At 45.4% G+C, this 21,060-nt stretch overlaps 1 protein-coding gene across 9 annotated transcripts in view; it reads left to right on the top strand.

Annotated features, from left to right (window-relative positions):
- robo2 (roundabout, axon guidance receptor, homolog 2 (Drosophila)) overlaps nucleotides 1–21,060 on the top strand; it is a 586,853-nt gene that overhangs the window by 196,969 nt on the left and 368,824 nt on the right. For 2 of the 9 annotated variants that reach the window (XM_090223917.1, XM_036965116.2), the window contains exon 1: nucleotides 15,816–16,597. The exons of the other annotated variants lie outside the window; for them this stretch is intronic. In XM_090223917.1, coding sequence (XP_090080043.1) covers nucleotides 16,543–16,597 — 55 coding nt within the window. In that variant the 5' untranslated portion in view covers nucleotides 15,816–16,542. Of the gene's footprint in view, nucleotides 1–15,815; nucleotides 16,598–21,060 lie in introns of those variants that run through there. 9 annotated transcript variants of the gene reach the window in all.

Below are 21,060 nucleotides of genomic sequence, written 5' to 3'. Positions count from 1 at the left end.
CCCTCTCTCTATCCTCTCCTCCCCTCTTTCCTTCCATCCTATCCTCCCTCCCTCTCTCTATCCTCTCCTCCCCTCTTTCCTTCCATCCTCTCCTCCCTCCCTCTCTCTATCCTCTCCTCCCCTCTTTCCTTCCATCCTCTCCTCCCTCCCTCTCTTTCCTTCCTCTCCTCCCTGCTCTCCTTCCACCCCCCTCCCTCTCCCTCCTTCCTCTCCTTCCTCCCTCTCTCCTTCCTCTCCTCCCCTCTTTCCTTCCTTCCATCCTCTTCTCCCTCCCTCTCTCTCCTTCCTCTCCTCCCCTCTTTCCTTCCATCCTCTCCTCCCCTCTTTCCTTCCATCCTCTCCTCCCTCCCTCTCCCTCCATCCTCTCCTCTCCTCTTTCCTTCCATCCTCTCCTCCCTCCCTCTCTCTCCTTCCTCTCCTCCCTGCTCTCCTTCCACCCCCCCCCCCTCCACTGCCTTTGAAGACAGATAGTCCTGATTGAGTGTTTTGGGGTTTCCTCACGGCTGACTCCAAGCATGTCCTTGGCCCCCCCGTCAGTGGAGGAGGGATGTGGGGCTTGGATAACAGGTGATTCCTGGAGAGCATTGGAGAGCAACATGCAGAGAGGCAGTATAATGATGTCTGTAGTAGGGGTCTGAGGAGGAGGATTGTAGAAAGAAGGCCACTGTCTAGACTTATAAACAGGGGAATGGGGAGATGTTTAGGAGGCTCTTGTCCTCCCCCTCTTAATCCCCCCTCTCCCCTGTCTCATCAGAGCTCAAGAATTCACTCCTGACTTATTAGCTGCGGCCTGCCATCACTCACTGGACTATGCTGCTGTTTACCCAGCCCTGTCATGACAACAACCTGGCTCACACCCTGTTATCAGGCTCTGGCCTCGGCTGGGCTGGCTGGCCGAGAGAGCCTATTTTTACGATGTGGAAAAGAGGGGGAGAGGAGAGGAGGGGAGCCGGTTGAGGGGGAGTCCCAGTCCCCCTCCCAATGCAGCATGACGTACCTGTCTGGATTGGGCTCCCTGGATACCCAAGGACAGACAGACAGCATACCTCCAGTGTACCTTGGGGAGTTCCTCGGCTCTGCTCAGGTGTGAATTATTGAGCCGTTGTACAGTAGCCAGGACCTCTCAGTCTCTCTGGTCTCTGTCATTACAGCAGCCAGGACCTCTCAGTCTCTCTGGTCTCTGTCGTTACAGCAGCCAGGACCTCTCAGTCTCTCTGGTCTCTGTCGTTACAGCAGCCAGGACCTCTCAGTCTCTCTGGTCTCTGTCATTACAGCAGCCAGGACCTCTCAGTCTCTCTGGTCTCTTTCATTACAGCAGCCAGGACCTCTCAGTCTCTCTGGTCTCTGTCGTTACAGCAGCCAGGACCTCTCAGTCTCTCTGGTCTCTGTCGTTACAGCAGCCAGGACCTCTCAGTCTCTCTGGTCTCTGTCATTACAGCAGCCAGGACCTCTCAGTCTCTCTGGTCTCTTTCATTACAGCAGCCAGGACCTCTCAGTCTCTCTGGTCTCTGTCATTACAGCAGCCAGGACCTCTCAGTCTCTCTGGTCTCTGTCATTACAGCAGCCAGGGGTAATGAAGTCTACAGCCTACCTGTCTGACTCACAGGTGTAAAACAGTTTGGCTTTACAGGACCTGGCTGAGGCTGGGGTTGGGGCTGTGGGCTGAGGCTGGGGTTGGAGCTGCGGGCTGAGGCTGGGGTTGGGGCTGCGGGCTGAGGCTGGGGTTTGGGCTGCGGGCTGCGGGCTGAGGCTGGGGCTGAGGATCCCACCACCGGCAGAGGCAGCGCTACGGGACATTTAACAGCATGGAAAGCCCAGAGTTATTTTTGGAAGGAGGAGAGGACCACCAGACAGTGAGCTGAAGAATGTGTATCTGCTTCAAACAGATTGATGAGAACGCACAGATGTCTGAATGGGATTATTGTGTGGAGATGGGAAGTCTGTGACTGACCCACTCTCAAAACCCTTTGTGTCACACCCTGATCTGTATCACCTGTCCTTGTGCTTGTCTCCACCCCCCTCCAGGTGTCGCCCATCTTCCCCACTTATCCCCTGGGTATTTACAGTGCCTTGCGCAAGTATTCGGCCCCCTTGAACTTTGCGACCTATTGCCACATTTCAGGCTTCAAACATAAAGATATAAAACTGTATTTTTTTGTGAAGAATCAACAACAAGTGGGACACAATCATGAAGTGGAACGACATTTATTGGATATTTCAAACTTTTTTAACAAATCAAAAACGGAAAAATTGGGCGTGCAAAATTATTCAGCCCCTTTACTTTCAGTGCAGCAAACTCTCTCCAGAAGTTCAGTGAGGATCTCTGAATGATCCAATGTTGACCTAAATGACTAATGATGATAAATACAATCCACCTGTGTGTAATCAAGTCTCCGTATAAATGTACCTGCACTGTGATAGTCTCAGAGGTCCGTTAAAAGCGCAGAGAGCATCATGAAGAACAAGGAACAAACCAGGCAGGTCCGAGATACTGTTGTGAAGAAGTTTAAAGCCGGATTTGGATACAAAAAGATTTCCCAAGCTTTAAACATCCCAAGGAGCACTGTGCAAGCGATAATATTGAAATGGAAGGAGTATCAGACCACTGCAAATCTACCAAGACCTGGCCGTCCCTCTAAACCTTCAGCTCATACAAGGAGAAGACTGATCAGAGATGCAGCCAAGAGGCCCATGATCACTCTGGATGAACTGCAGAGATCTACAGCTGAGGTGGGAGACTCTGTCCATAGGACAACAATCAGTCGTATATTGCACAAATCTGGCCTTTATGGAAGAGTGGCACGAAGAAAGCCATTTCTTAAAGATATCCATAAAAAGTGTTGTTTAAAGTTTGCCACAAGCCACCTGGGAGACACACCAAACATGTGGAAGAAGGTGCTCTGGTCAGATGAAACCAAAATTGAACTTTTTGGCAACAATGCAAAACGTTATGTTTGGCGTAAAAGCAACACAGCTCATCACACCATCCCCACTGTCAAACATGGTGGTGGCAGCATCATGGTTTGGGCCTGCTTTTCTTCAGCAGGGACAGGGAAGATGGTTAAAATTGATGGGAAGATGGATGGAGCCAAATACAGGACCATTCTGGAAGAAAGCCTGATGGAGTCTGCAAAAGACCTGAGACTAGGACGGAGATTTGTCTTCCAACAAGACAATGATCCAAAACATAAAGCAAAATCTACAATGGAATGGTTCAAAAATAAACATATCCAGGTGTTAGAATGGCCAAGTCAAAGTCCAGACCTGAATCCAATCGAGAATATGTGGAAAGAACTGAAAACTGCTGTTCACAAATGCTCACCATCCAACCTCACTGAGTTCGAGCTGTTTTGCAAGGAGCTCGAACTCTCTCGATGTGCAAAACTGATAGAGACATACCCCAAGCGACTTACAGCTGTAATCGCAGCAAAAGGTGGCGCGACAAAGTATTAACTTAAGGGGGCTGAATAATTTTGCACGCCCAATTTTTCAGTTTTTGATTTGTTAAAAAAGTTTGAAATATCCAATAAATGTCGTTCCACATCATGATTGTGTCCCACTTGTTGTTGATTCTTCACAAAAAAATACAGTTTTATATCTTTATGTTTGAAACCTGAAATGTGGCAAAAGGTCGCAAAGTTCAAGGGGGCCGAATACTTTCGCAAGGCACTGTATACCTGTGTTTCCTGTCTGTCTGCGCCAGTTCATCTTGTTTGTTCAAGTCAACCAGCGTTTTCTCAGCTCCTGATTTTCCCCATTCTCTCTTTTTCTCGTCCTCCTAGTTTTGACCTTTGTCTGCCCTGACTCTGAGCCCGCCTGTCTGACCACTCTGCTTGGCCCTGACCCTGAGCCTGTCTGCCCACTCTGCTTGGCCCTGACTCTGAGCCCGCCTGCCTGACCACTCTGCTTGGCCCTGACCCTGAGCCTGTCTGCCGTCCTGTACCTTTGCCGCTACTCTGGATTATTGACCCCTACCTGCCTTGACCTGTCATTTGCCTGCCCCTTTTGTTGCAATTAACATTGTTACTTCAACACAGTGTGCGCTTGGCTCTTACCTGATACCTTTGTACATACAAAATATGGATTCTTGCCATTGGTTCCCTTCTAATCCCTTCTCTCTTGTAGTACTCTTGTCATCCTCCAGGGTGTTCAACTCCCCTAGTGAAAGGACAGGATAGTGTGCTATAAATCAAGAAAATATACCCATATTTGTTGAGTCTGTCAAAAAGTCTGCCTTCGATCAGTCATCTGCCATATTGGGTCTTAGAGTCATGACTCCAGAGCAGATCCTTTTAGAAAAATGGGAAAGGTCTCAGAGAGAGTGAGATAGGTCCGATTTGGATGTTGTGTTAATGATGATGGGGGTGAAAGAGAGAGGCGGGAAGATGGATCTTGACAAGGTCGAAGGCCAATAGACTCGGGCATGTGTTTAATCTTTCCCTCTGTTCAGCCCAGGGTCTTCAATGTGAAGAGGACCTAGTGTGTTTAGCCTAGGATCTTCAATGTGAAGGGGGACCCAGTGTGTTCAGCCCAGTGTCTTCAGTGTGAAGGGGGACCCAGTATGTTCAGCCCAGGATCTTCAGTGTGAAGGGGGACTCAGTATGTTCAGCCCAGGGTCTTCAATGTGAAGGGGGACCCAGTATGTTCAGCCAAGAGTCTTCAATGTGGAAGAGGTCCCGGTGTTATTGTGTCTTGACATGTCTTGGGAAGTATTTGACAAGACGTTATTACACAGTAGCTCCTTAGTAATGACACCATCACGGAAGTGTGGAATTTGTCTGTATGATGATCCCCTCTTTTGTGTGTCATAGCCGCTCCTCTTCCTCTGGCAGGCTGACCTGTGTTGGTCTAAGGCTGACTCTGAAGCATGGTGCCTCTGATACCATCCATCTCATTACATTAGGCCTCTGTCTGGTTTCCTCTTCCACTACAGCTAAACAGTTACCTGAGAAATCTGTCTGTTTCATGTTCCCTTTATAATCCAGTGTTTTTTAAATATTTTTTTTATTTCATTTCACCTTTTTTTAACCAGGTAGGCTAGTTGAGAACACCTTTATTTAACCAGGTAGGCTAGTTGAGAACACCTTTATTTAACCAGGTAGGCTAGTTGAGAACACCTTTTTTTAACCAGGTAGGCTAGTTGAGAACACCTTTATTTAACCAGGTAGGCTAGTTGAGAACAAGTTCTCAATTACAACTGCGACCTGGCCCAGATAAAGCAAAGCAATGCGACACAAACAACAACAGAGTTACACATGGAGTAAACAAACATACAGTCAATAATACAGTAGAAACAGTCTAAATACAGTGTGGGCAAATGAGTTGAGATAAGGGACGTAAGGCAATAAATAGGCCATGGTGGTGAAGTAATTACAATATAGCAATTAAACACGAGTGATAGATGTGCAGAAGATGAATGTATAAGTTGAGATACTGGGGTGCGAAGGAGCAAGATAAATAAATAAATACAGTATGGGATGAGGTAGTTTGATGAGCTATTTACAGATGGGCTATGTACAGGTGCAGTCATCTGTGAGCTGTTCTGACAGCTGGTGATTAAAGTTAGTGAGGGAGATACGAGTCTCCAGCTTCAGTGAGTTTTGCAGTTCATTCCAGTCATTGGCAGCAGAGAACTGGAAGGAAAGGCGGCCAAAGGAGGAATTGGCTTTTGGGGTGACCAGTGAGATATACCTGCTGGAGCGCATGCTACGGGTGGGTGCTGCTATGGTGACCAGTGAGCTGAGATAAGGCGGGGCTTTACCTAGCAGAGACTTGTAGATGACAGGAGCCAGTGGGTTTGGCGACGAGTATGAAGCGAAGGCCAGCCAACGAGAGTGTACAGGTCGCAGTGGTGGGTAGTATATGGGGCTTTGGTTTGCCATATTGTTAGTTGCATTTCCTAGTCTACATAAAATCACATACCTACTGTAATTTTCACATGAACCCAAATATTTGTTATTTGAAGTGAAAGAGGATCCAGGATACATCTCCACAGTAATCCTGATAGGAACAGCATTTGATAACACCACAGTAATCCTGATATGAATAACAGTTGATAACACCACAGTAATCCTGATATGAACAACAGTTGATAGCACCACAGTAATCCTGATATGAACAACAGTTGATAGCAGCCCTCCATCCTCCCTCCTCGTCCCTCCACTGAAACATGTCTTTAGCACAGGAAGAGAGCAGGGGTGATACGTTAAATGTCCACTAACTTATTGAGCTGGACTCTCTACACTCATCTCAGGTGTCCGTCTTCTCCCCTCAATGTTCCCCTCTCCCTCTCGTCCCGTCTCAATCTGTCCCGACCAGACCTCCATCAGCCCCTCTCTGGGAGTATCAGAGAGACTGGGACCCTACCTGTGTCTCTGGGAGCATCAGAGAGACTGGGACCCTACCTGTGTCTCTGGGAGTATCAGAGAGACTGGGACCCTACCTGTGTCTCTGGAAGTATCAGAGAGACTGGGACCCTACCTGTGCTCTGGTTTAGACAGCGTCTTCTCTCCCTCCCTCTCTTTATCTCTCTCTCCCTCCCTCTCTGTATGTCTCTCTCTCTCTCCTCTCTTTATGTCTCTCTCCTCTCTTTATCTTGCTCTCTATCCCTCTCTCTCTCTTTCTCTCTGTTTTATTGGCCTGGATAAAAACAGATGTGTTGAAGTGTGTAATGTTGTCCCCTAGAAACCGAGGTGCTTAGAAATCTCTATTTTTCTCTCCTCCATATCACATTTAAGAGGTATGGCCTCAAACATGAAGAACAGTCCCACTTGAGGCCTGGCTGGAGCCTGCTACAGTCTCAGGCTGCAGGAAGGGTCTATAGTTGTTCAAACTGCCATGTTTCTCTCAGCAGTCAGTCATCACAGAGCTGGACAGTGGTTACAGAGACAGCCCTTCTCCTTCAGTCTCAAGCCCCCTCTAGCAGCATGTGTCCTGCCTACTGCCGAGTGAAGTGCTCTGCCAAACAATGCATCATGTCTACAGGTTCATGACTTGCTCCACATATTTTGTATTTAGTTACACCAGTCATGTGTGTTACAGAGTGATGGAGGGAGTGGAAACTAGAGAATCATATAGACCGATCCTTTGGCCATGTTAAAGGCTGAGCCTGCAAAATATGGAAATCATTTTACCCTGTGTTTGTGTGTATACACTGTGGAGCTAGAAACACAACCATTTCGCTACGCCCGCAATAACATCTGCTAAACGTGTATGTGCCCAATAAAAATTGATTTGATTTTACCGTGTGTGTGTGTGTGTGTGTGTGTGTGTGTGTGTGTGTGTGTGTGTGTGTGTGTGTGTGTGTGTGTGTGTGTGTGTGTGTGTGTGTTTCCATGCTGGATAGAGGTGCGGCAAGGCAGAGCACAGCTTAATATCCACTTGTGACAGGACTGGGCCCATTTATAAGGCGGTGAACCGGGTCGGGTGACAGGACTGGGCCCATTTTATAAGGCTGTGAACCGGGTCGGGTGACAGGACTGCTGACAGAGGAGGATCATTGGGAAGAATTATGCCCTGCTGAGGGAGGCTGGGCTGCAGGTAGAACCATTCTGCCATCTCCAGGTGTCATTACAGATGCCAGGGGGAGAGGGGGAGGAGGCAGCGCTGCTGACATCTACATTAATCACCCCAGCCCGACACATATCCCCCACTGTCTCCGTACCCCCCACCCCCTAATCAAGTTTCACCTTTTACTGTCACGTGGACAAATACACTGAAATGTCTTTCTTGCAAGTTCTGAACCCAACAATGCAGTAATTAATTGTAATCCACACACCAGGCCCCAGACCCAGCAAGGGGATCCTCCGCCATTAACGATGTCCAGCCAAGAGCTCGCTGAATACCACTGATCTGACCATGAGTGATGTTGCTACCTGAACCTATGACCCCACACACAATTAAAAAGCCTTTCTTCTCTTAGCCACACCGGAGGGGGAACTAACCATTTCTCTCCAGCCCTGAAACCACTGCATTTATTTTCCTTTGTTGTCAGAGTTTGATTCATTCGTTTGCATTTGATATACAACTTTCTTACATACAATTAGGATGCAGTGTGATGGATTTCCAGAGTGGTTCTCCTCCTCCTTGGTTTGTGTGTATGTGTGTATGTGTTTGTCTGTGTGTGTGTTGCTTTACAGTCCTTAACTTTGCATACTGTAGATACCACCCTACTACAGCTGCAGGCCCCCTATTGAACTACACATACCTCCCTGATTACAAACAACAACAACAAGATGAGAGCAGCCTGGTTACACGCCCGCTGGATCTCCTCCATCATTAACAGGAATAATTACAGGATGTGATAATCAAGGGGTGTGTATCACTCTGAATCTGCTGGGGGATTCATCGTTTAACCCTGAACCATTCTCTCAATGTACACTGTGCTCTTGTGTACTCTGATAGATTAGTTAACAGACTGATACAGTGCTAAACAAACAGTTTATTATCAGGTAGTGGAAGTAATACACAAATAAAGGACAGTCTTCAGAGTTATTTACGACCAGCTGAGGTCATAACAAATATTAGAGGACTTTGAGAATCAACTTGACCAAATGCCATCATTATGAGAAATCATAATCAGTCTTTGTAGTGATGGACCTCAGCTTGGACCGACGATACTACCTTTATGAGAAATCACAATCAGTCTGTAGTGATGGACCTCAGCTTGGACCGAGGATACTACCTTTATGAGAAATCATAATCAGTCTGTAGTGATGGACCTCAGCTTGGACCGAGGATACTACCTTTATGAAAAATCATAATCAGTCTGTAGTGATGGACCTCAGCTTGGACCGAGGATACTACCTTTATGAGAAATCACAATCAGTCTTTGTAGTGATGGACCTCAGCTTGGACCGAGGATACTACCTTTATGAGAAATCATAATCAGTCTGTAGTGATGGACCTCAGCTTGGACCGAGGATACTACCTTTATGAGAAATCATAATCAGTCTGTAGTGATGGACCTCAGCTTGGACCGAGGATACTACCTTTATGAGAAATCACAATCAGTCTGTAGTGATGGACCTCAGCTTGGACCGAGGATACTACCTTTATGAGAAATCACAATCAGTCTGTAGTGATGGACCTCAGCTTGGACCGAGGATACTACCTTTATGAGAAATCATAATCAGTCTGTAGTGATGGACCTCAGCTTGGACCGAGGATACTACCTTTTGTCACCAGATGGCCTCGAGACAAAAGGAGGGAAACGTCTGATTGATTATTAGGTTTCATCTAATTAAATAAATGTAATTGCACAAATTAGTTGACAGTAATAGAGGCTTGATTTGTTTAGGTCAAAATAAATGGTTCATTTGAGCATGTGGCAGGTGTGTGCAGTCAGCTGTCAATGTGCAGGGGAGAGGAGAGGAGAGGAGAGGAGAGGAGAGGAGAGGAGAGGAGAGGAGAGGAGAGGAGAGGAGAGGAGAGGAGAGGAGAGGAGAAAGGGGAGTAGTATTGTTTACTCTTTGTTGCACCCTACCTGCACTGTTCACTAGAATATGTTGTGTTGCATCCTGCCTGCACTGTTCACTAGAATGTGTTGTGTTGCATCCTGCCTGCACTGTTCACTAGAATGTGTTGTGTTGCATCCTGCCTGCACTGTTCACTAGAATATGTTGTGTTGCATCCTACCTGCACTGTTCACTAGAATGTGTTGTGTTGCATCCTGCCTGCACTGTTCACTAGAATGTGTTGTGTTGCATCCTGCCTGCACTGTTCACTAGAATATGTTATATGTTGTGTTGCATCCTGCCTGCACTGTTCACTAGAATATGTTATATGTTGTGTTGCATCCTGCCTGCACTGTTCACTAGAATATGTTATATGTTGTGTTGCATCCTGCCTGCACTGTTCACTAGAATATGTTATATGTTCTGTTGCATCCTGCCTGCACTGTTCACTAGAATATGTTGTGTTGCATCCTGCCTGCACTGTTCACTAGAATGTGTTGTGTTGCATCCTGCCTGCACTGTTCACTAGAATGTGTTGTGTTGCATCCTGCCTGCACTGTTCACTAGAATGTGTTGTGTTGCATCCTGCCTGCACTGTTCACTAGAATATGTTGTGTTGCATCCTGCCTGCACTGTTCACTAGAATGTGTTGTGTTGCATCCTGCCTGCACTGTTCACTAGAATGTGTTGTGTTGCATCCTGCCTGCACTGTTCACTAGAATGTGTTGTGTTGCATCCTGCCTGCACGGTTCACTAGAATGTGTTGTGTTGCATCCTGCCTGCACTGTTCACTAGAATGTGTTGTGTTGCACCCTACCTGCACTGTTCACTAGAATGTGTTGCCCTCTGTTTTCACACTGTGAGTTCTCCTCTCTAATGCTGACTAATAATCACCTGGATGTTGCACTCACTGCAATTTCCTTCATCCCTTTTTATTCTTGTAAATGAGTTAGCAGATTCACTTCTCATGACCTGTTCTAAGGTCAGTTTGCTAACAGAGCAAACACATGCAGTGCAACAAAAATACATGCATGATTCAAGTGAATAATATCAACATCAGTTTTGTGATGGACCAACAAGTAGATGTCCTTAGTCACAACTCTCAAGATAGTTAACATCGTGTTCACACTATAGAAACAGAATCTATTTTAGTGTGCAAATGCAATAGCTGCTCAAGATCTCAGTAGCCACTGGAACATAAAGAATGTCGTCACTTTGCAAAAGCCCATCAGTTTGTACCTTTGTCAATGCCAACTTAATTAAAAAAGCGGAATGTTCCTCCTCGAGGGAAGCGTTGGATCAGCTCCTACCAGGCTGCCCATAACTTATCAGACCCTGGCTTTGTGCTCAGACTCAATGTCTCATTTTCACACAGCAGGCCTGGCCCTGAGTAAACATCTCCTCGCTTTTAATTAAAATAAATCCACTTTGGTCCGATATTTAGCACCCTGGGGAGTAGGCCTCTGCTAAAGATCCAGAGATACAGTGGGCAGATTGAAGACAGGGGATAAAGGGATGGAGATTCTATCCTTTACTTCTCCATCAATAAAGACATTTTTCCAACTCTTTTCCTTTCGTTGTCGACCTACTTTCACCTATACGGTACAACACATTACTGCTGTGTCTCTACCTCTCTCTCTCTCTCTCTCTCTTTATCTCTCTCTTTATTTCTCCCTCTCTCTATTTTTTTATTTCTCTCACACATGCTCTCTTTATCTCTATCTCTCTTTATCTCTCGCTTTCTGTGTGTGTGTGTGTGTGTGTGTGTGTGTGTGTGTGTGTGTGTGTGTGTGTGTGTGTGTGTGTGTGTGTGTGTGTGTGTGTGTGTGTGTGTGTCAGGGTTTCCATTAGGAAATTTAGAAATATCTAATATGCAACATCTAGCATGGGTTGCTAATATGACTATGTTTGTGCCTTTTAGCTACTGGACAATGAAAGAAAGTTGATATAAAACAATTGCCTCCACAGATATGGTCTGATTTTGGCCTGGCTACTTTAAAGGAAGGTAAGACATGCCTCATAATATGTAGTAAAACAGTCAGGTTTCAAACAATTAAGTGTGTTTTTAAAATGCATACTGCCTCCAGCTCATTGCAAAGAGGTGTGTGATGCGCTGATGAAGCCTGCCTTCTGTTGCCTATGCTGTGTGAGATGCTGATGAAGCCTACCTTCTGTTGCCTATGCTGTGTGAGGTGCTGATGAAGCCTGTCTTCTGTCGCCTATGCTGTGTGAGGTGCTGATGAAGCCTGCCTTCTGTCGCCTATGCTGTGTGAGATGCTGATGAAGCCTACCTTCTGTTGCCTATGCTGTGTGAGGTGCTGATGAAGCCTGCCTTCTGTTGCCTATGCTGTGTGAGGTGCTGATGAAGCCTGCCTTCTGTTGCCTATGCTGTGTGAGGTGCTGATGAAGCCTGCCTTCTGTTACCTATGCTGTGTGAGGTGCTGATGAAGCCTGCCTTCTGTTGCCTATGCTGTGTGAGGTGCTGATGAAGCCTGCCTTCTGTTACCTATGCTGTGTGAGGTGCTGATGAAGCCTGCCTTCTGTTACCTATGCTGTGTGAGGTGCTGATGAAGCCTGCCTTCTGTTGCCTATGCTGTGTGAGGTGCTGATGAAGCCTGCCTTCTGTTGCCTATGCTGTGTGAGGTGCTGATGAAGCCTGCCTTCTGTTACCTATGCTGTGTGAGGTGCTGATGAAGCCTGCCTTCTGTTACCTATGCTGTGTGAGGTGCTGATGAAGCCTGCCTTCTGTCGCTTATGCTGTGTGAGATGCTGATGAAGCATGCCTTCTGTTACCTATGCTGTGTGAGGTGCTGATGAAGCCTGCCTTCTGTCGCTTATGCTGTGTGAGATGCTGATGAAGCCTGCCGTCTGTTGCCTATGCATGTGCTGTTTGAGATCACGTAGCAGCAGCTTTCACGCTGTCTGACAGATTGTCCACTCAAACTCTCTGTAGCTGTATGATGTTTGCCTAAATAAGATACAAAACAAATGTATTGCACACAAGTACTCATTTAATTCCACTATATTATGCAAATTACCTATAGACAATTTAATTGCACTAAATTATGCAAATTAACCTATATATTGATAAGCATGACCATCAATGAAGAGGATAATAAACATTATTTCACAATGGGATTTTTTTCTTCTTCTCCCGGACAATTGGCTGGCACCAATTTTATTTATTGGCTTTTCTATTTTTAGGCTGGCCAAAAGCCAGCTATTACCGGCTAACGGAAACCCTGGTGTGTGTGTGTGTGTGTGTGTGTGTGCGTGCGTGTGTGTGTGTGTATGTGTGTGTGTGTGTGTGTGTGTGTGTGTGTGTGTGTGTGTGTGTGTGTGTGTGTGTGTGTGTGTGTGTGTGTGTGTGTGCCTTAGACATTTAGGAAGGAGGGAAGGAGTAGAGGCACTGAGAAAAGAGGAAGCATTTGCATGCAGCTCACAAACATTAAAATATGAAGACAAATCACTATGTCTGGCCTGCTGACAGCACTGCCTGCAATGGGAGAGAACTAGCAAACTTACAACATGTTGCGATTCAAGCAAGGCGGTTATAGGGCAAGCTCTAACATGTAGCCTGACAAACATACAAAGATGAGAAAGACCATGTACAGCTAAAGCTTTTATTCAAGCCAATAGAAATGGATCCCAGTATGCTCACTGTGTGGGTCTGTAAACCTGTGTGTGTACACTATGTGTGGCTCTGTGTGTTTCAGCCACTGGTTATAGAAGTTACATTTTTTCATGAGCTTGGTTGTGTACTTGTCTTTGATGTAGAATTTGAAAAGGGGCATTCCAGCCTGTGGGGCTGCCACAGTGTAGACCCTGTAGAGAGTGTAGAGAGTGTTGTCTGTACAGGTTTAAAGACACCACCCACTGCTACAGTGTAGACCCTGTAGAGTGTTGTCTGTACAGGTTTAAAGACACCAGCCACTGCTACAGTGTAGACCCAGTAGAGAGTGTTGTCTGTACAGGTTTAAAGACACCAGCCACTGCTACAGTGTAGACCCAGTAGAGAGTGTTGTCTGTCCAGGTTTAAAGACACCAGCCTCTGCTACAGTGTAGACCCTGTAGAGAGTGTTGTCTGTACAGGTTTAAAGACACCAGCCACTGCTACAGTGTAGACCCCGTAGAGAGTGTTGTCTGTCCAGGTTTAAAGACACCACCCACTGCCACAGTGTAGACCCTGTAGAGAGTGTTGTCTGTACAGGTTTAAAGACACCAGCCACTACCACAGTGTAGACCCTGTAGAGTGTTGTCTGTACAGGTTCAAAGACACCAGCCTTCTAGTACTAGGCCAACTACTCGGTGTCAAGCCCTCTTAATGCTGTGTTGGTTTGCTCCATAGGTCTGTCAAAGGCCTATTTTCAACCAAATCTAAGTAAAATGTAGGTTAAACTGTAACCAGTGTTTGTTTATAATACATGTATAGCCTAGAGGGAATTACATTGATATAGGATAGGCTACTTACAGAGTGTAGGCTTCCTCTTCAGTATGCTGCTCATTGCTCAACACCCTATTGCAGATAGCACAGACCTTTTCCACAGAATACTGTTGATATGCTGGAATCAGGGTTAGTGGGTTGTCATTATGATTTCTGCCATTAGGGGGAGCTCAGAGCTCACACAGTAAGAGCCTGTCTAGTACGAGAGGTCCACAGTCGGGTGCGTCTCCTGTACGTCTCTGTCCACTATCCTGGGGATGAAGAACAGCCAGACCCAGCGCCAGGATTGTGACTAAGGGGGCAGTTGAAATCGGCGAGGGGTACAATTTTTAGGTGTTCTTGCATTGGAATTGTATTGAATTATGCTTATGTCACGCTATACAACAATAAAAATAAAGTTTTAAAAATTCCTGAAACTTTGAGATCGAACAGCTCTGTGTGCATAGGCTCAGATCTTCTTTAATTGATCCTTTTTGTTGATGCTATGTTCCACAAATCTACTTTTTCTGTTTAAAATATTTTAGAATTGAGCACCCTCTTATAGCCTACACTAGGCTACAGTAGGATATAATAAAGTGTTGAGCCATAGACTGATGGAGATGGCAGAATGGTTGTACCTGCAGCCCAGCCTCCCTCTGCATTCCATAGAGGGACTGCTTGGTCGTTAATGTTAGTTTTTCATTACCAATAATCCCAGGTCTAATTATTATTGGTCAATTTTAGCTCATGAGGTCAAATTTATAATTGTGCTTGTCTCTGAATATATTGTTCTGTTGATAATCTTCTTGCGCCCTGCGTGTTTAATGTGCGTGCGCATCACGCGCCACAACTAACAGATGACTAATGGCGCAATCATTGCTGCGCTGCCACTCACTGTCCGACACATTCAGGCCACCCACGTCAAATATCAATGACACACAGAATTATAAAATCTACCTCGATTTGCTGTCTATGAACCCAGAAATGCAATTATGTCTGGGCACAGAAAAATATATATAAATATATATATTTCACCCTGAAAAGTAGGCTTTTAGTTTTATGCACGGTCGTATGATGAAGTTACCTGAAAAAGTACAATGTTAAAATAGGCCTACATATGCAGCCGTTTTTATCTCGATTTCAAATCATATCTGGGTAACAATTAAGCAACTTGCTGTGATTTTTTTATGGTCAAAAAGAAAAGTATTTAGTCATTTCTAAAGCAATATTTGTTTTGCTAGTTGAATGGTGGGGAGGGGGGGTTGAAAGCTAGCAGTTATTGGCAGAGAGGTTTGGAACTCTCTTTCCTACTTGTCTATTACGGCTGCAGGTAGCCAAGTGGTTCGAGCATTGGGCCAGCATCTGAAAGGTTGAGCTGACAAGGTAGCTGACAAGGTAAAAATCTGTTCCTAGACTGCCATTGTAAATAAGATTTTGCTCTTAACTGACTTGTCTAGGTAAATTAAATAATTTGCCACCCACCAAAACAGGCTGACATTTCAGTTGTCTTGGAAACATATATAACATAGGAAAATCACATTTGGCCTTTTAATATGTTTTCCCCCCTTCAGATCAACATTATAGATATGAATTAGGTGGCTATATTTGAATAATTTCTAAGATTGTGCATAATTTCCCTCAAAAAGAGCCTGTTAACCTCTAAAAGAATACGATAGGCTATGTGAGCCTGCTGAGCTAGGCTACTTCCGGTGGGTCATGGACAGAATGACCTTAGTGCTTCAAAGTCACTCGAGTGGTATGTAGCAGCATACCTGTGGCACGGGTCCACGTCGTATGAACTTCACAGTCAGTTACAGCAATATGACTTTGGCCAATGTACGCTGGAGCGCACTCCGTCTACTCTCCTACATCCACCCTTCTCTCTCTCCCTCCCTCCCAGCCTTTCTCCTCCCCCTCTGGATAATTGTTTGGTGTATGTGTGTCAGTCCGCGCTGAGGCTGTGTGGAGTGAGCATGGACCATGGGCTGCTAGTGGTAGCGCTATACAGAAACCAATAGGCTGTTCTACTGACTTGACTGTACATTTACAGTGCTTAGGCACAGGCTAGGCACATGTGATCTTGGACAGCGGGTTCCCAATGAAATGTAAACATTTGCTTATGGACTGAAGTACATGGGGTTTTGGGGGTTGTGCATACACATTTAGACTTGGCTATCTATGTATTGATGAGGAACGGTGGAGAGACATGAAGATTTGCAAGGTGTCCGTCCGTCCATGAGACGCGTCTCAAGGAGCCGAAACCAAGACTGCAACTACATGATTGGAGGCGTTTCTCTTGAACCCAGTATACACAGTTTCTATTTTCTTTTAGGTTGTAATATGATATTGTATAGTTGCGTACATATTGGAAAAATAGACATGACCATTGCAAGTTAACTCGTGGGACAAACAGCTGGAATTTCAGATGATCGCGAGAGACTGATTTGGTTCTTACGGTTGTGGAAATTAATCGATCCCGGGCTCGAACGAGCGGGCTACAATGAATCCTCTAAATTATTGGACATCACAACTGGCTTTAGTCAGTAACTAGGAGCTATATAAAACTTGAACTATTAAAATAAGTACATTTGCTGCTGTTTGGACATATTTTCCTGGCAAAATCCAAGGATTTGCGCACAATCCGTGGATGTTTAATATGCTAGTATGGGTCCGCTAGCGTTCATCCTTGTTGCTGGATTATTGTACTTTCAAGTTGATGGTAAGTTATTTATGGAATTTCACATGGTATCAAACTCATTGTGTCGTGGAGTTATATGTGTTTAATATTGAGAAAGAATGGTGCTCTATAAAATATTGTAAAGTTCAACTCTTGCATTGAGAGGTTCTTCAGATTTGTATCCTTATTTTTGACTTTACTCCATACAGTTTTAACGATGGATAATGTTGATATACACTTTATATGATATACTATGTAATAGTCTTCTCATATCGCTGGTCATGCCATGGAGAGTTAGATTATGCATGTGTTTTATTTTACAATTAATTGGAGACTTGGTAGACTGTTTATCAGAGGAGTACTTGGTGAATGTTCTTTCTATAATCTGGAATCGTATCTCTGAAAGGAGTTATACAATGGTTTTAGGCTTTGAAGTCAACGCAAACTGAAATGTCAGATATTTTTGCCTTCTGTCTTGCACGAAATGCATATTGAAGTCACCCGAATAAAAAACAAAAAATGATTTCATGTAAAGTAGTTATATTTGGTGAGAAGAAAAAAATCTTAGTCATTCAAGAAATACCCACCTCACTTGTCTCCTTGGCAACAGAATCAGCGCATAGCCACATTCTGCATGATGGTATCTAGCCTTTTGACACCTGGGGGTCAGTAGAACCCGGCCACTGTACCCACAGTAACCCAAAGGTGTGTACTACAATTCCAGCGTCTGATTCAACACTGTCTGGGTTGATCAACGATTCATTCACTGATTGACTTCTGATTTTTATCTCTAAAGAATTTATCGACAGGGAGATGGTTAGATCTGCTTATTTATTTATTGCAACATTGAATTCCACCTGCCCTGTTGTTTGACATAGCTGAGCTCACAGGTGTAGCTGTGCTTGTCTTATGGAGAGATGGGTGTGGAAATATATGTGATTGCTTTCAAATTCAGTCCAGGACCCAAGCCCAGTGAGGGGCACATAATACATAATGTATTCCTGCTGAATAATAACTAGTAGACTTTAAACATGACTGGCAGTCGATTCATTACCTCACTGTTGTTTCATCAATCTTTAATGGTGATGCTGTTGGTAATTGTGAAAGTAATTTATACAATTTAATTTATTGCTCCCACACTGTTAAAAGTCAAGCCTCCTCCTCAACTAATATAGTGGGGAGTGCAAAGTCAGCACCATTTTTATGATTTTACAAGGCTTCGTGGGAATCATTGGCCTACAAGGGAGCCAGTTTAATAGAGGCATTAAATGAGCCTCAACTGCAGAGTAAATGTGATGACTACCATAAATCATAAATCAGGTGACAGGAGGCCTGATATGGTCTTGATCAATTATGTGACTAATGGAAAGGGGAGATAGGCAGACCACCACACTAACAATGAGGTTTGCAGTGTCACAATTCACAATCCTAATGTCTGAATCATGCTTACACACACACTCACATACACACACACACATACACACACACACCAAGGCTAAAAACCTATTGACCTTGTGCCATTAAGCCATTTTTGAAGGAGGAAGCGGAAGTCACAAAATGTGTCATCTATTGCATTAGTAATGTCAACACTTGCTTTGTCGTAAGCAATGATTCACACTTACTAGCGTTTGCTTAGTGTTGTTTGTACAGCTTTAAAAAAAATGGAAGATGTTGATTTTATTTGTTGAAGGCAGGGGTTGACACTGGGGCCCCTGCTCCTTCCTCTCCTCCTTTGTCCTTTTTAGATAGTCTTCGGTTTCTCTATTGTGTTTTTAGCAGTCTCCCTACGGAGTCTGGAAGTCTAGTCCCCTCTGTAGCGGGAACATGGATTCTCTCTCTATATACTGTATCTGCTCTCTCTTTATTTATCTTTCTCTCTACCTCCCTCTCTACCTCTCTCTCTACCTCTCTCTCTACCCCTCTCTCTCTCTCTCTCTCTCTCTCTCTCTACCTCTACCTCTCTCTCTACCTCTCTCTATACCTCTCTCTCTACCTCTACCTCTCTCTACCTCTCTCTCTCTACCTCTACCTCTCTCTACCTCTCTCTACCGCTACCTCTACCTCTCTCTCTACCTCTCTCTCTATCTCTACCTCTCTCTCTACATCTCTCTCTACCTCTCTCTACCTCTCTCTACCTCTCTCTACCTCTCTCTCTACCTCTCTCTACCTCTCTCTCTACCTCTCTCTACCTCTCTCTACCTCTCTCTCTACCTCTCTACCTCTACCTTTACCTCTCTCTACCTCTCTCTCTCTATACCTCTCACTCTACCTCTCTCTCTATCTCTCTCTACCTCTTCCTCTATCTCTCTCTACCTCTACCTCTCTCTACCTCTCTCTACACTCTACCTCTCTCTACCCCTCTCTACCCCTCTCTCTCTCTCTACCTCTCTCTACCTCTCTCACTCTCTCTATTGGTCTGTGTGTCTCTCTCTGTGTCTGCTCTCTGCTCTCTCTCCTTCTTATTCTCTGTCTTTCTTTTCTCTCTCTGCTTTCCCTCACTCTCTGTTCAGCCAAACCCACTGGTTGCTAAGCGCTGGCTGAAGGCATGGCTGGATGGCCGGAGGGAGACTGGCGCACCTCTCTCTGAGCAGTGATTCACTCCTCCCAATCATTTCTCTGTCACCCTCCTCCCCTCTCCCCCTCTTCTCCCCCACCTCCCCTCTTCTCTTCACCACTACCCATCACCCAGCCTTTCAGGGGTAATCTGTGGGTCCTTGGGAAGGGAGGAGCCATCTCTAAGAGTCCACTTATGCAGACAAAAAGGTCTGTAGTTGCATTTACTGGGCAACATGGGCAACAAAGGCAGGCTGTGTGAATGGCAGTCAGACAGTGTTTAGTGTTTTGTGATTAATAGTGTGTTGCTGCTGGAGACAGAGAGAGAGAGGGAAGGGGAGTGGGAGGAGAAGAGAGGACCAAAAGAAGGAGGGAAAAACAAGACAGGAAGTGGGAGCTGGAGAGATTGAACGGAGAGGGATAGATCCAAAATGCTTTGGTTAGAAAATGGTTAGTTTGTGCTCCTGCAGTTACAGGAAAATTACAGTGTTTATTGGCTAAGGTTTAATGGAATCAAGTAAAAATAAAATTGACCCTTGAATCTAAATGTTGGCCATACAAGAACGGCCACATATTCCCCATTATTAGCGACCAGTTGTCTAGTACGAGGTCTCTTAGTCTATACTATAGTTTGCTTTTATTCGAGCAGGAATAGAACAAGAAGAATAGCTTAGCATGTAGACTAGTGGACATGAAGCCATGACCTTGTGTTATTCTGAGGACCTCCAGATACTCCTGTCTGATCATAGAGCTTGTCGTCATCTGTGGTGGCATGGCAGAGTCTGGGCTGGTGATGCTCACCTCCAGCCTCCCTGGTGGCACACTGATGGGCATCTGAGGTCTCTAGCGGCCCTTGCTCCATCACTGCCGCTGGTGTGTGTGTGTGTGTGTGTGTGTGTGTGTGTGTGTGTGTGTGGGAGAGGGGGAGGGGGAGAGAGACATAGATGGTAGGGTATGAAGTGTCCCTGATATTGGTTGTGTGTTGGATAGGAATTGTCAAGATGAACAGTGAATAGCTGTGTTGTCTTAACAGTAGGTTGGATGGTGATGATTGAATGAACAAGGTCTGAGTGCTGGGCTATAATGGAAAGTATGCCAAGATTAAAACAGTGTATGTGAATTATGAGGCACACTGAGGTCAATGTGTAAGAGCCATTGTAATTTCTTCGCCCAAATGTGATTGTTCTGCTTGAGTTAGCCACGTTTAAGCAGCTAGCATTGCTGTAATTGAGGTTCATTTGCGGAATAGGCCTGACGTGCCTTCAACTGAGATCTCCAGGCAGCGTCTCTCTGGTGTCGCCCAGAGTCACTGTCACTGGGTGGTGCTACTGCAGTTATAGGACTACTCTCATCTCCCTGCGCATTTACAATGTTTACTCTCTGATTACAGTCAAAGATGAGAGGAAAGAGAAGACCAGGGAGAAAGAGGAAGATGAGAGAGGGAGAAAGAAGCAGAGAGAAAGAACAAGGGATGGGTTAATGTATGTGTAATGACGTTAGCATTAGTCAGATGAAGGGTCAGAATCATAGGAGGGTTGACGAGTGTTACCGGTGACACAGAGCTGTCGCTGTGGTAGTTGAACAGCCAGGCCTTTTCAACTATCACATTACAACACGAGCACAATCACACAGGCAGCACGGAACACAACACGGGCAGCACGGAACACAACACAGGCAGCACAGAACACAACACGGGCAGCACGGAACACAACACAGGCAGCACAGAACACAACACGGGCAGCACGGAACACAACACAGGCAGCACAGAACACAACACAGGCAGCACAGAACACAACACAGGCAGCACGGAACACAACACAGGCAGCACAGAACACAACACAGGCAGCACAGAACACAACACGGGCAGCACAGAACACAACACGGGCAGCACGGAACACAACACAGGCAGCACAGAACACAACACAGGCAGCACGGAACACAACACAGGCAGC

The sequence above is a fragment of the Oncorhynchus mykiss genome, chromosome 27 (assembly GCF_057628025.1).
Source record: "Oncorhynchus mykiss isolate SJ-2025 chromosome 27, ASM5762802v1, whole genome shotgun sequence".
Taxonomy (NCBI): domain Eukaryota; kingdom Metazoa; phylum Chordata; class Actinopteri; order Salmoniformes; family Salmonidae; genus Oncorhynchus; species Oncorhynchus mykiss.
The sequence above is the reverse complement of the archived record's forward strand: the minus strand, read 5'-3'. Positions and strand labels throughout refer to the sequence as shown.